We start from the raw sequence: 13,814 nt of genomic DNA, 5'->3' as shown, positions 1-13,814 counted from the left end.
GAGTCAGCAAACTCTTTTTTATGGTTTTGCTTTGTATGTGGGACATTGACAAGTTATAGGGGTCACGCAACTAGCAATGATGCAGAGGTGTATGTCCTTTGTCTTGAATCTGTTACCATGCTTTGCACTGCTTTGTGGTGACTCCAGGAGGTCCTTATCTTAGAAGCATTATTTCTGTTATTAGTCTTCTAAAAGAAATACTACTTGTACTTACATTTCAATTCACAGTAACTCTATTGGCCCATAGCAAATTATAGGCACTGTGTTCAGTAACTGCATAACATTAGGTCAAAACTGCAAAATCTACAAAGTTAGAAACACACAAGAGTGTCATCGCATGCTGTAGCGTGAAGATTTTTCCAATTATATTATTATGTAGCGTGAAGAATCCAAATTATATTATTAAAAGCAGCCCCAGATGATTATTCCTTCTCTATTTAACCTACACTATAGCCGCACATTTTAATGTTTCATCTTGGCATTCCTTTTTGTTTGCTTTAATTTTTAATCATTATTTCTATGGATTCTTTTTTCTGCTGTTGTTTTTTTAAGATGTTAAACATACTACTATCAGAGCTCATGTTAGCACAGTGTGATGCAGTATTGATTGTTTCTGAAGCATACTGTAACTATATATTATTCCTCATAGGTGTTCATGAAATCTGGTGTTCTCCCCAGGCTAGAAAAACAGCGGGAAAAGATGATTTCCCAAAATATGATCCTTTTTCAAGCAGCATGCAGAGGTTTTCTTTGTCGACAAAAGTTCAAGAAAATAAAGGCAAGGATTGATTGAATATACTCTTCAAGTCACCTGGTGCCACCATCCCTGTACTGTTGTATGAATGTATGAAGGATCATAAACTCATTTTGTAAACTGTGCTAGGTGTATCATGTTTACTCCTCATACTTAATAAGTTAAACTATGAAAACTATTAAGGATATTGAGTCACATGCATCAATCAATATACCCCAGTTTTATTGAAGGGGTTTTCTAGGTTCAGAATGTTGATATCCTATCCTATCCATGAGGTAGGCCATTGTTATCTAAACTGTAGGAGCCTGACTTCTGGAAACCAAGTTGATGAGTTATTAGATGGAGCCATGAAGCTTGGGGAGCATTTTTTTCCTTTCTGTTTACCCACATACCGTTTATATAGTAGTGGCTGTACTAGATATTGCAGCTTTGGACTAATAAAGTGATTGTCTGAAAGCTAATAGTCAATGTCTATCTTTCTAGTTTGAAAAATTAACCACTTTTCTCATTTACATCAATAGAAAATTCTCTACCATTTCCTCTCTACGCCTACTTGCTGTTTCACAATTTGTTTTTCACCTCCATTGACATGTCATTTGATGCTTCCTCCACTGGGGAGACTGAAAGGGAACAATTTTTCAAGGTACTGCTGTCACTCCCCATGCTTCTTTTACTGCTCTAAAATTGGACCTTATCGGGGCAGGAGTTGCAGTTGTAGCGCCCCCACTGCCGCAGGGCCGAGGGGTACCCGGTACCGGGCCTCTGAGTCTCTGCTCTGGGGTTGTCACGGTGGCTAGGCCCGGTCCGTGACCCTGCTGAGGGGCGTACAGTGATAGATATGACGGGTGATGGTGGTGGTGACGCTGTAGTGGTGCGGTGCAATAAATAACGAGGACACCAGGTTGCAGTCTCTTTACCTCTTTACTGAAGATCTCTGGGCCCTCAGTCCGGAATCCGGATAACCAGGCTGCGCAAGTCCGGCCGGTCCAATGGCACCTCCAGAGTTCTCTTAACAGGTGGAAATCTGTGCCTTCCTGCTAGCGCTATGTGTTGTGGTCCTTCCCTGCTGTGCTTACGGAAAGTCCCCACAACTGTTGTGTCCGTTTCTTAAGTTCCCTCACAACTTGATTAGATGATGTTCTGCTAATCCTCCGTCCCTCCCTGATGTTACGGTTAGGACGGCACCCGTATGACGGGTAGGCTCGGAGCTCTTCCGGGACCCTAGAGTCGCCCCTCTCCACAGGTTGCCCCCCAAGACTGCATAGGTGATTTAGGTGAGACAGCCCGCCTTTGACTGACTGTCCTGCCGTTGGTTTAGAGTATTGCTTGAAGCTGAATATTGTAATACTCCCTCGGCGTTCCGGCCGCCGGTTGTGCGCCTCAGTAGGATGTTGCCTCGGTCTTACAGCACGACTCCTACTGGTATTCTCCTTGTTGCTTTGATCTCGTTTCTCACTCAGCACAATCTATCTCGCTTCCAGTCCCTCCTTGGGTACCACCGCTATGCTGAGCAGGCACGGTCCCGTTACGTTCGCTCAAGTTGCCAGGCCTCTGTCAGGATCCCACCCCTGACAGGGACCCTACCGAATCTTCCCCCACAACACCCTCTGCCACAAGGTGTTGCCTGGTTCCAACTCAGTCAGCTTTCTCCCCAACTTCCTGCCTGACCCCCAGTTTTACCAGTGTGTAGGGAGTGGCCTAATGAATAGAACCCTTAGCTCCCCCTGGAGGCCTGGCTGTGAAATGTATTGGTGTCTGTGATACCTGGTCAGATGAACTCCTTCAATGCCATCAGACGTACCATAGCTCCCCTTAGTGGCGGAGCCACAGTACTGCAACGACCAGGACTCTGGGGCGCTGCACAGTCACTCCCCATAACTGTTTTACTGTCCTGACATGAGGCATTTAAAGAGCTGAGCTGGTCTCTAGTCTAATGAGAATGATCCATATGTCAATTACATTGCATATCCAGTATATACTCCCTGCTCGGTTTGCCCTCTCCCTTTCAATATACACTGTCAGTGCACTCCCTGGCTCATCATTTCTCATTACTTAGCATGCATCGGTTGTCAATCCTGATGCATGCTCAGTGAGTTCTCTGTCTTAACCGCAATCACTGTATTTTGATAGGCTGTATGCTCCATCGTTCCTTCCTGTCTATCGCTCTTAATTTGATGAGCTGGTGAAGGTTTGGACTGCCAATGCAAATTGAAAGGGAGAAAGTGCAGTGAGCCAGGAGAGCACACTGATCATGAGTCGTAAGTGACAACTAGCTCATGCTCAGTAGAACAAAGACCAGCCCAGCAAAGCACCTGAAATGGACATCACTGATAATGTCTCATTTCATTAATGTAAAAGCAGCAGTAGGGAGTGACCACAGCCCTAGCCCATTGATGATATTCCATATAAGACTTCACACTTCATTCTTGGAGGCTAAAACGGAACATCATCGGAAGTTAAAAAAAATTGTAACACAAAGTTTATGTAGAAAGGGAATAGTAGATACAATATACAGCAGTACTAGGCAGTAGAAATATAAATACAGCTCTGGGTGAGGTAAAATACTTTTCATAAAGCTGAGTATGATCTTTCTGGGTCTACCTCTACCTGTATTCTTACTCTGCTCTTCACTCCTCCCCCTTTCCTAAACATAAAGTAAAGGTTTGTAACCTGATATATGGCTGTGTTTGCAGTCTCTTTGTCTTGACAAAGACATACTGTAGTTGAGCTTTTTTTTAGAGTGGAAGTTGGGTTCAGGAGGCAGTGGGGTGTGGAGGAAGTAGCTCATAAGTGGCAAAAGAAGCAGAATTCTCTGATAACATATATTTGAAAATATTTTATATCAGCAAGTGCTGTTCATTTCGTAAAGTTTGTTGAAAGAACAATTCCTGTTTAATGCTGCAACCATTTATGCTAATAGCCTTGAGATTTTTTTTTAATAAATGAACTGCATTTTAATGAGAGGATACTGACCATTTCATTAGTAAACCCATAATATATTCATGTTTGTAATTTTATTTTTCCACTTAATCATTTTAGATTCAGATGGTTGCTCTCAAGTGTATCCAAAAAAATATCAGGAAATTCTACTGTATCCGAGATTGGCTGTGGTGGCAACTGATGTGTCATATTCGACCCTCACTGTCTATTCATGTTGATGAGGCCAGTTTCCTTAAAAAAGAGGTTTGTGACTACTTATGTAAAAGTAGTGTATACTTTTCACTGCTTACACCGTATGCATGTTGTAAGTTACAATATGATGTGATAATAATGATGTGTTCTTTAGGAGGAGATCCTTGCTTTATCAACAAAACTTACGAAGTCAGAGAAGTCAAGAAATGATCTGAGACAAAATGTGGATCTATTGGAAAGCAAGGTAAAGCAACCACAATCTGATTTCTATTAGAAACCCTAGTAGACTGTAATTGGAACGGATTATATTGACATCTACTCTAGGGTGTGGAGCTACATAGCAGTCTGAGCTTATATGTTATTGACTACACTGTGGATTTCATTTTGTATACACTGTAAGGGTAAAATCTGCAGAGAAAATATTAGTCTTTTCAAAATATAATGATCATGCTGTGGTTTAGATACTTTGCAGCATGCTGATATTTCTATAAAATTTTTCTCTCTATCTGTGGATAGAGTTTTGAAACTTTTATCTACATGTATATAAAGGAGGACATAGAGTCAAACAATTACCAAAAAAACTAAACAAAGTTTGTTAAATCAATAATTTACATAATTAAGTGAATTAATCCTCAGGTGTGAAAGAATGACCCAGGGGCTCCTGGAGAAACTGGAAAGTAGGCACATATAATTTATCAATTAGTAACAGCCTAGTCATGGCTTAAGTCATTGATAATGTCAGGTAGAGCGTAACTACACATACTCCCTTCAGGACACAACACCGCCACAGTATAAATAGCTTAATGTGCCAACATACCTATCTGGGTGCAAGTGAATAAAGGCAATAGTTACCCATTTATGAGACCAGTTCCCATCCAGACCTTGGTCAGGCCCCAATGCGCGTTTCTACATTTATTGCACTGAAGTGATTTGTATTGCAAAATTCTTGTTGTAAATTTTTAGCATGTCAGCAATACCTGAACATGGCCTATAATTAGAGATGGGCGAACTCGAACAGTAAAGTTCGGGATCTGTACTAAACACCTACTGTTCGGTCAAGGACCTAGGACACAGACTTCTCCAGGAAGTCCGTGTCACTGTTCGGGTTTGGCACTCCAAACATCAGGTGTTTCCCACCCTGTCATCTGTATGACAACGCGAGAAAAATCGGCAGCTGTGATCGGCGGTAAGATCATTACTGCTGGAAAGAGAGATGTGGTTCCCACGCTGCGAGATGACAGCGTGAGTCACCAGCTGTGACTGAATGTAAAAAGTTTACCTCCAAACACAGGCACCAGGTGATTTGAGAGTACTACTGTTATCAGTCTACACCTGCTGTTGCTGATAACAGAAAGAGCAAGCGCCGCTGATGGGAGTGTTCATCAGATTGCACCTGTGCTATAAATAAATAAAAAATGGCATGGGGTAGCTTCTATAACCAGCATGGCAAAACTGACAGCTCCAGGCTGCAACCATCAGCTGTCAGCTTTATCATTGCTGTTTATCAAGAATAGAGCGTTTTTTCTTATTATTTAAGTAAATAGTAAAAAAATGGCCTGAGTCCTCAATATTTTTGACCAGCAGTCAAGCTAAAGCAGACAGCTGTGATTCTCAGATTGGTATGGGGCCATGGATATTGGCCCCCTCAGCCTAAAAATAGCAACCCGCAGCCACCCCAGAAAAGGGGCATCTATTAGATGTGGCAACTCTGGTGCTTTGCCCGGCTCTTCCCACTTGCCCTGTAGTGGTGGCAAGTGGTGTTAATATTTGTGGGGTTGATGTCAGCTGTTTTATGGCTGCTGACATCAAATCCACAAGTTAGTAATGGAGAGGAATCTATTAGACGCCTCTCCATTACTAACCACCATAGACAGATTATTTTGGTTGTGTGTATATTTACAAAGTCCTTTATTTGAAATAAAAATACACACCATTTCACTTTTTTATTTAAAAATAAAAAAAAAGTTATAGTCACCTTAAGCACTTAAGTTATAGTCATCAAAAACAGCTTGGGGACACCCTCTATTTTTGATTACCAGTTTGATAATACCTAATAGACCTACTTGGTCTACTTGGTGTTGCAGATAGAATAAGGAGGGTGGAAAATTAACTACTCTCAGGATATACATTACTCAGGACATGCTTCTATACTTCAAATATAATGTTGTGCAAAATTTGCAACTTTGAAATCCTGCCCGGCATAGCCACTATTTCTTTAGTGTGCCCTGCAACATACATTATAGTATTAGCCACCCATGACCACCAACTGACAGTTCTCACGAATGGCACTGCCCTGGAATGTGGCTGCCTGCTGGTCAAGTCATGCAACAGAGGGATTGGCCCTTATACCCCTCCAAGCCCAATATGCCCATATGCCCATAAGTTTCATTCACATACTGAGACAAAAACTCTGTTAAAAATCATACACATTTTTGGTGACTGAAGAAGCTGTTGAAATTATAGAGAGTCTGCAGTCAAGGAAAATTAAGTTACTTGGTGCTTGAAGGTGAGAAATATGGCACTATTCCACTAAACAAAATATTTCCATGTGCTTTTGATTTTATAAAAATATAGAATAGGTGGATTTTAAACCTATCAGCAAAAAATATGAAGGACAGTTCTCCTTTATACTGTGCCTGCAGTAGTGAGTTTAATATGTAATATATTCTTGTACTTTTCAAAGATTCTTATCATGGCTTTCTACTTTAATTAACAATCCTGATTAGTTACCAGGAATAATCCCCGTCCAAAGATGTGCTGATAGACTTAAGCCTTGCTATTATGTATGTATTAATAAATCTATTCTAAACTGTTATCACTCAGCTCAGCAGAAAAGCACTCAAATATTAACTATGAGTCTGTCCAAGATCAAGACATGTAAAGTAGAAATTGGAAATTAAGCTAGATTCTGACAAGTTATACAAAGTTTAAAGGCAGACTTTGAATTTTATGTATGGCAACTAATAATGTCTAATAGTGATATAATGATGTTTTTAGAACATATGCAATCAGGACATAAAAGTGTACAGTGATTACACAGAGGAACCTAAAATTAATGGAGGTGGTGAGTGTTTTCAGAATGTTCCCTGTATCATGCTATAAAATTGTCCATATCACCTTATGGATTTTTGCTTTCCTGAATGATAATTATGCCATTGAAAGGATCTAGAGTCAATGAAGACCAGAAATTCACTCCTCCTTCACTTTACTGGTGCCACCCAGAAAAGTGCACAGACATTAGGCAATGTAAAGCCTGGAAAGTGCCAGTATGAATGGCATTCAGAGAATCCATTCCATTAACTATTATAAAGTAGCAATTTGGTTTCACATTTGGTACCTGATCAGAAGCCACAGAATGGCCAAGTTGTACATTTGGTAAAAGGAAACTTAAGCAAGTGGATATGCCGTAGCCAGTAGCTTATTATTGAGAGAGAAATCTCAATTAATAAGAGCTGACTTCATTCCCAAAGCATTGGCCATGCACAGCTGCTTGTTTTAGCTTCCCAGGTAAAATTGCTGGAAGAGAGCTAAAAAGGTGCTAAGGGAAAGGGACGAGTGACTTCCACTGACAATTATTGTTTTAACTCTCTAGCAGCTTTACAAGACTATAACTTTACAACACCACTTTCTCCTTTAAAGGTCCTATCTAGCTTATGATTTTATTTAAAAAAAAAAAAAAACAGCTGTAGACATTTCCACCGAAGACCCAGAGATGATTCTCCACTAGTTCTCCCAGTTTTTGTTTACCTCTGGTCACAACATGAATACAGCGACTAATCAGTGGTTGCAGCAGTCATGTGTCATACATCTGGCATCATGACTCTTATCCCTGAGCCCTGATGCCAGTATTATGGCACACAACCACCATAGTCACTGATTGGCTGCAGTGGTTACATGCTGCATGCATGGAAACAAATTCCAGGAGCACCAGTTGAGGGTCCTTGCTGAATTATTGAGGGAAATAAAAGGTAAGCGGTGTTGCTTTTGGAAATTTTAATAAATCCACAGAATAATCCACTTCAATACCAGGGAAAGGGGGGAGTCTGTGTCTGGTTGCTAGAGGAAATATAATACACTCAACTATATTCTGCAAATAGAAGACTAAAAAGTAAGACCTTGATTATTATAGTTAAAGTGAGCAGTACATATATATAGTAAGATGTCCAACAGACAGGTCCATGAGGGGAGATACTGTATGTATCATCAAGGTTGGTAGCTTCGGTGATGTAAGCCCGGGAAAGCATTCTCCAGCATGTATAGTGCTCAGAGAGTTAATGGGGTGTATCAGGGCCAGGTTTTGTGAGCAGTTAAAAGAGATGAGTGGGAATGACTGCTCACATATTCCACCTTGGGGGCGTGGTTTGGTAGATAAAATGGAGACTAAGTGTCTCATTCAGTGTCTGTGCCTGGACAAACCTGCCTGGACATTTTAATGAAAATGCTTTCTGTATCTACCTCAACCAAAACTGAGTAAGTACAAAGCACACACATATACTCACACAGCGGGTGAAATAAGTCACCAATTTCCTAAGTAAATATATTTGTAAAGGTGCTATTGATGATGTACAATAACAAATTGTATTGTGGTACCGTGTTAGCCAGAAAAATCGATGTGAATACTTTCTGCCCAATGAGAGAGGATAACAACAGGGTACCTCTTGTGGTCACATAAAATCCCCACATGAGCATCCTAAGGAAAATTGGTGCTGATTAGGGTTGAGCGAAACGGATCGTTCATTTTCAAAAGTCGCCGACTTTTGGCAAAGTCGAGTTTCGTGAAACCCGACCCGACTCCAGCATGGGGTCGGCCACGTGGTCGGCGATCTTGGCGCCAAAGTCGCGTTTTGTATGACGCCTTCCCCGCCATTTTTTCAGCCAATTAAGGAGTGTGGGCAGCGTGATGACATAGGTTCCGGCCTGGTTTCTGCGGCGTCATAGAGCCATATTACCGTTTGGGCTGCAGTGATTTCCGCAGTCAAACACAACATATGCTTTGCACGGAGGAGAGGGAGAGGGAGAGAGAAAAAAAAAAAAATATATATATATATATATTGGGTTTCGTGTTCCGGTCCGGAGCCCGACTTTACAGTAGAATCGGCCGATTTCACGCGATCCGACTTTCGAGAAGGTCGGGTTTCACAAAACCCAACTCGACCCTAGAAAAGCAAAAATCGCTCAACCCTAGTGCTGATCTCCAACCCATATTCCACAGTAACCACAAATTGAAAGACATATTCCCAGAACTACCACTTCTCTCCTACAAGCAGCCCCCTAACTTAAGGAATCTGCTTTTCAGAAGTGTCCTCTCATCACTATCAGAGACTGGCACATTCCCATGCAACAATAAAAAATGCAAAACGTGTACCCACATATTACCAACAAATATAGTCCGTGTTCCAAACACAAATCAGGACTATAAGGTCACACGTTCCTTTTCATGTACATCCTCCAATGTGGTGTACATGATACAATGTACGAGGTGCCCTGGAAGTATCTATATTGGGGAAACTATGCAAAAACTACAAACTAGGATGAATCTACACAGACACACAATCAGGAATGAAATGGATACACATATGGGAAAACATTTCTCTGGACCTGGACACAGTATGACAGACTTAAAAGTCTTAATACTAAAAGGTCATTTTAAGGATAACAGAGAAAGAAAAAATTGTGAATTCAAACTAATGAAGATGTTCAATTCTTTGACACTAGGACTCAATTTAACACCTGGATTTATGAGTCACTACATGGATACAATTCACACCTCCACCATATGGACTCCAGATACCTAAGAAGTACATTCCCACTGCCTCTCCATTTGTAAGAAAATGCCTAATTTGATTTCCTTGGCTTATCTTTAGGAGGCATCACACCTGCCACCCCCTGAACAAATGTCCTACTGTAGTATTCCTTAAATGTTGTGCTTTTTTCTTATTAACCTATTTGTAATCTTGCCTGAAGAAGGAGCCACTGTGCTCTGAAAGCTTGCAAACATATAATTTAAAGGTGCTATTGACATTCTCACCAGATGTCGGCGACAACCCATCGAATCCACACAGGCAAAGAAAGAAATCAATAGATATCCTTATATTAAGTTATGTGTAACAGCAGTGATAATTTTTTGTCAATAGCACCTTTAGAAATATATTTACTTGGAAATATATATATATATATATATATATATATATATATATATATATATATATATACATACACAGTCATGGCTGAAACTGTTGGCACCCTAGAAATTGTTCCAGAAAATGAAGTATTTCTCCCAGAAAATTATTGCAATTGCACGTTTTGTTATGAACATGTTTGTTTTCTGTGTTTTTCCAATGCACACCAAGGAAATAGAGATAAAAAGGCAAATTGAACATAATTTTTGATAAAACCTCAAAAATGGGCCTGATAAAATAGTTGTCACCTTTACAAAATTGTGGGTAAACATCATTGTTTCAAGCATGTGATGCTCGATCAAACTCATCTGTGACAAGTAGCAATTGTGGGCAATATGAAAATCACACCTGAAAAAGGTTGAAAGGGGAAAAATTGACTCACTCTTTTCAATGTACTGTATGTCTGTCGGTGCCACAGTAAGCATGGAGAACAGAAAGAGAAGAGAACTGTCTAAGGAATTGAGAACCAAAATTGTTGAAAAATATCAACAAGTCCATCTCAACTGTGCACCACATAATCAAAAAGTTTACAATATATGACACTGTAGCTATTCTCCCTGGAAGTGGCCGGCCGAGAAAAATTGATGGAAGGTTGCAACAAAGGATAGTCCGGATGGTGGATAAACAGCCTAAATCAAGTTCCAAAGAAATTTAGGCTGTCCTGCAATCTTCAGTGTCTGCACTAACTATCAATTGACATTTGAATGAAATGCAACGCTATGGCAGGAGACCCTGTAGGACCCCATTGCTCTCTCAGAGACATTAAAAATCTAGACTGCAGGTTGCCAAAATGTATGTGAGTAAGCCAAAAATCTTTTTGGGAAAGCATCATGTGGACAGATGAGACTAAGATCACTTTACTGTTTACTGAAAACGGAATGAGGCCTACAAAGAAAAGAACACAGTACCTACAGTAACATTTGGTGGAAGTTAAAAGATGTTTTGTGGTTGTTTTGTTGCCTCTGGCACTGGGTGCCTTGACTATGTGCAAGGCATTATGAAATCTGAGGATTAGATTTTGTGTCGCAATGTAGTGTCCAGTGTCTAAAAGATGGGTTTGCATCTTAGGTCATGGGTCTTCCAGCAGGAAAATGACCCCAAACATATTTCAAGAAGCACCCAGACATGGATGGAGAGTTCTGAAGTGGCCAGCAATGAGTCCGGATGTAAATCTTATTGAACACCCATGAAGAGATCTTAAAATTCCCGTTGGGAGAAGACACCCTTGAAATATCAGAAACCTGGAGCTGTTTGCAAACCAAGAGTGGTCCAAATTTCCAGTTGAGAGTTGTAAGAGGCCTCTTGATGGTTATAGGAAGTGATTGATTGCAGTTATGTATTCCAAAGGCTGTGCAGCCAAGTATTAAGGTGATATATATATATATATATATATATATATATATATATATATATATATATATATATATATATATATATATATATATATAATATTGTGAAGCAGTGAGGGGAATCATATATGAGGGCCGGTATGTGACCCCCAGGATGCGTATAGAGACATATTGAACCCGCAGGAGCGCATTCTGATTACAGCAAACGTCTGTTATTACAAGGCAGAATAAAAGAGAGTGTGGATTTGGTCAACTAGTTGACCAAGTCAGATTTTAGGAAAACCCAATATGGGCTTCTATTTTTGGAGAGATTTGCAGGTTTGGTAGTGGGGAGAATCTCTCCCTCCACTCTGGGTTTTGGGAATGGCTTTATGTCCATGATACTCAGTTAAACCCTCAGTTTTGTTTTGGGTGTATCAATGTTTTGTTTGCAAGCTACAGTGCTGGAGGCTCTGTGCAACCCAGGACTGTGTTACGTTGGGCACAGAGCCATGGACAACAAAGCATCTGATGCACCCAAGAGGTATATGGCTGTGCTGTTGCTCAACGGCAACAGCTTTTGATTCGGACTGTTTGTATCACTCGGCTGCAATCCGAAAGATATTGTTTATTTTAATTTTAAAATAAAGATGTTTTATGTTGAACTTTCATGGGTCACTGCCTCTGTGTTGCACTGAGTGCACACCGCTGCACTACAATATATATAGTAAATAGGTTTTAATAAAGTTGATTTTCCCCAAAGTAAATAATTTTCCACTTTGCTACACTTTCTGGCTACATTGTTCTGCCTGGTCTGTTAAATATTTGCTAGTCACTCTCTTCAAGCCAGCCTTGCTTTCCTATATACATGTATTTCACTTGTTGCCGGATTTTCACACACTGGAATAGCATGTCATCAGAGGCGTATCTGATGATGCACAAATTCAGTCACCAAAGATCTGGCCCCATTGCTTTCGGTCCGCTGATGCAGGACATCAGAGTGGCCTGTGCTGGATTGACAACAGTGACAGCAGGAAAATAAGCCTGATGTGTTTGTTTTTAAGACATTCAAGAAAAATTTTGCTGAAGCTAGTCAACCACGTAAAGGGAACCAGTCATGTGAAAAACGCTATAAACCTGCAGACATGAAATTTATCATAGCGAGTACCAGCTGAAACCACTAACTGACAGCCCATTCGACAGTGCATCAGTAAACAGCCGGCTGTCAGTCAGTGCAGGGGTGATGTTTTAGCTGCCACTCACTATTCAGTGAGTGGTGACTGAAGTCACGCTGCCCTCACCTTTATGACTGAAAGCCTAAGCCTGTTTGATGAAATAAAGATAATTTCCTCCCAGTAGCTGGGCTTTCATTGTAGCGGCCACATGGCTTCAGAACATTATTAACCTGCAGATATATCTGCAGGTTAATAGGGTTTTTTCTAATGACAGGATCCTTTTAAATGAAATTTTGTAAGGGTCACGTATTTCTATATCATTTTATTTTGTATACATGGCTATTATTGAGCTAAAGTAAAGCTTTGAACAATCATAAGGATGTTGCTATACAGCTCACTACTAAGTGTTAATCAATGGCTCTTTTTTTTTTACAATAAATTACATTCTCACATTTTATTTCCCAAATGTGTTACTTGATGCTTTTATTAGTTTTTTTAAATTTACACTGAGAATCCCTGAGTTGTTAATTGTATATTTTTTAAGGAAGCTGATTAGAGGTTATTAGAGAAAGAGATACCAAATAATTTAACACCTCTCTTACGAAGAAAATAAGAGCTTAAGCATCTGGAAAAGTGATGTTTGCAGATCCTGTATGGGATCACACAGTGACTCTTTATGGGAGCACACAGGGACACCGTTACCCAATGTGCCACCATGTGGTGCCCTGCAAGGCATAGCATCCTAACACTGTTTCCTCCATTGAAGCAATGCTTTTAGAGAATTCATCTGCAAAACATGAAATTGAGATTTTTTTTCCCATAGATAATGTACTGGCATGTATCTACGAGATACAGAGGTAAGCACAGAATGCAGTCGTCCTCTATTAAAGAACAATGGTTAAGCCTTTTGTTCCAAGTTGGTGAGCATTAATTACCCTTTTGTGACTCGCTAATGACCTGTAGTCTACTAGACAATAGAAAGCTGCTTTTATGATGACAGTGGGCCCACTTAACATGTGGGCTTCCTGGAATGTCATGTTCAGGCTCGAATTGGCCCATAGGGGAACAGGGAAATCCCCCGGTGGGCCCCTGTGCAGACACGGGTCCCCAACCTTACTGTATGGGCAGTATTTGTCATATTTCACTTGATTCAGTCTGTTCAAAAAAAGCAACATCTCATCATTCACTAACCAAACTAGTTTCTAGTTTATTATTATATAGATATATAGGTAAATTTGTGAACCAG

At 40.3% G+C, this 13,814-nt stretch overlaps 1 protein-coding gene across 1 annotated transcript in view; it reads left to right on the top strand.

Moving 5' to 3' along the window:
• The window catches only part of MYO18B (myosin XVIIIB), a 1,084,067-nt gene that overhangs the window by 521,351 nt on the left and 548,902 nt on the right, over window positions 1-13,814 (top strand). The window contains exons 24-26 of the mRNA XM_077295498.1: window positions 650-778; window positions 3,794-3,937; window positions 4,041-4,130. Coding sequence (XP_077151613.1) covers window positions 650-778; window positions 3,794-3,937; window positions 4,041-4,130 — 363 coding nt within the window. The remainder of the gene's footprint in view (window positions 1-649; window positions 779-3,793; window positions 3,938-4,040; window positions 4,131-13,814) is intronic.

This window comes from Ranitomeya variabilis, chromosome 1 (genome assembly GCF_051348905.1).
Source record: "Ranitomeya variabilis isolate aRanVar5 chromosome 1, aRanVar5.hap1, whole genome shotgun sequence".
NCBI classification, from domain to species: Eukaryota; Metazoa; Chordata; class Amphibia; order Anura; family Dendrobatidae; genus Ranitomeya; species Ranitomeya variabilis.
This window is presented reverse-complemented; position numbering and strand designations above follow the sequence as displayed.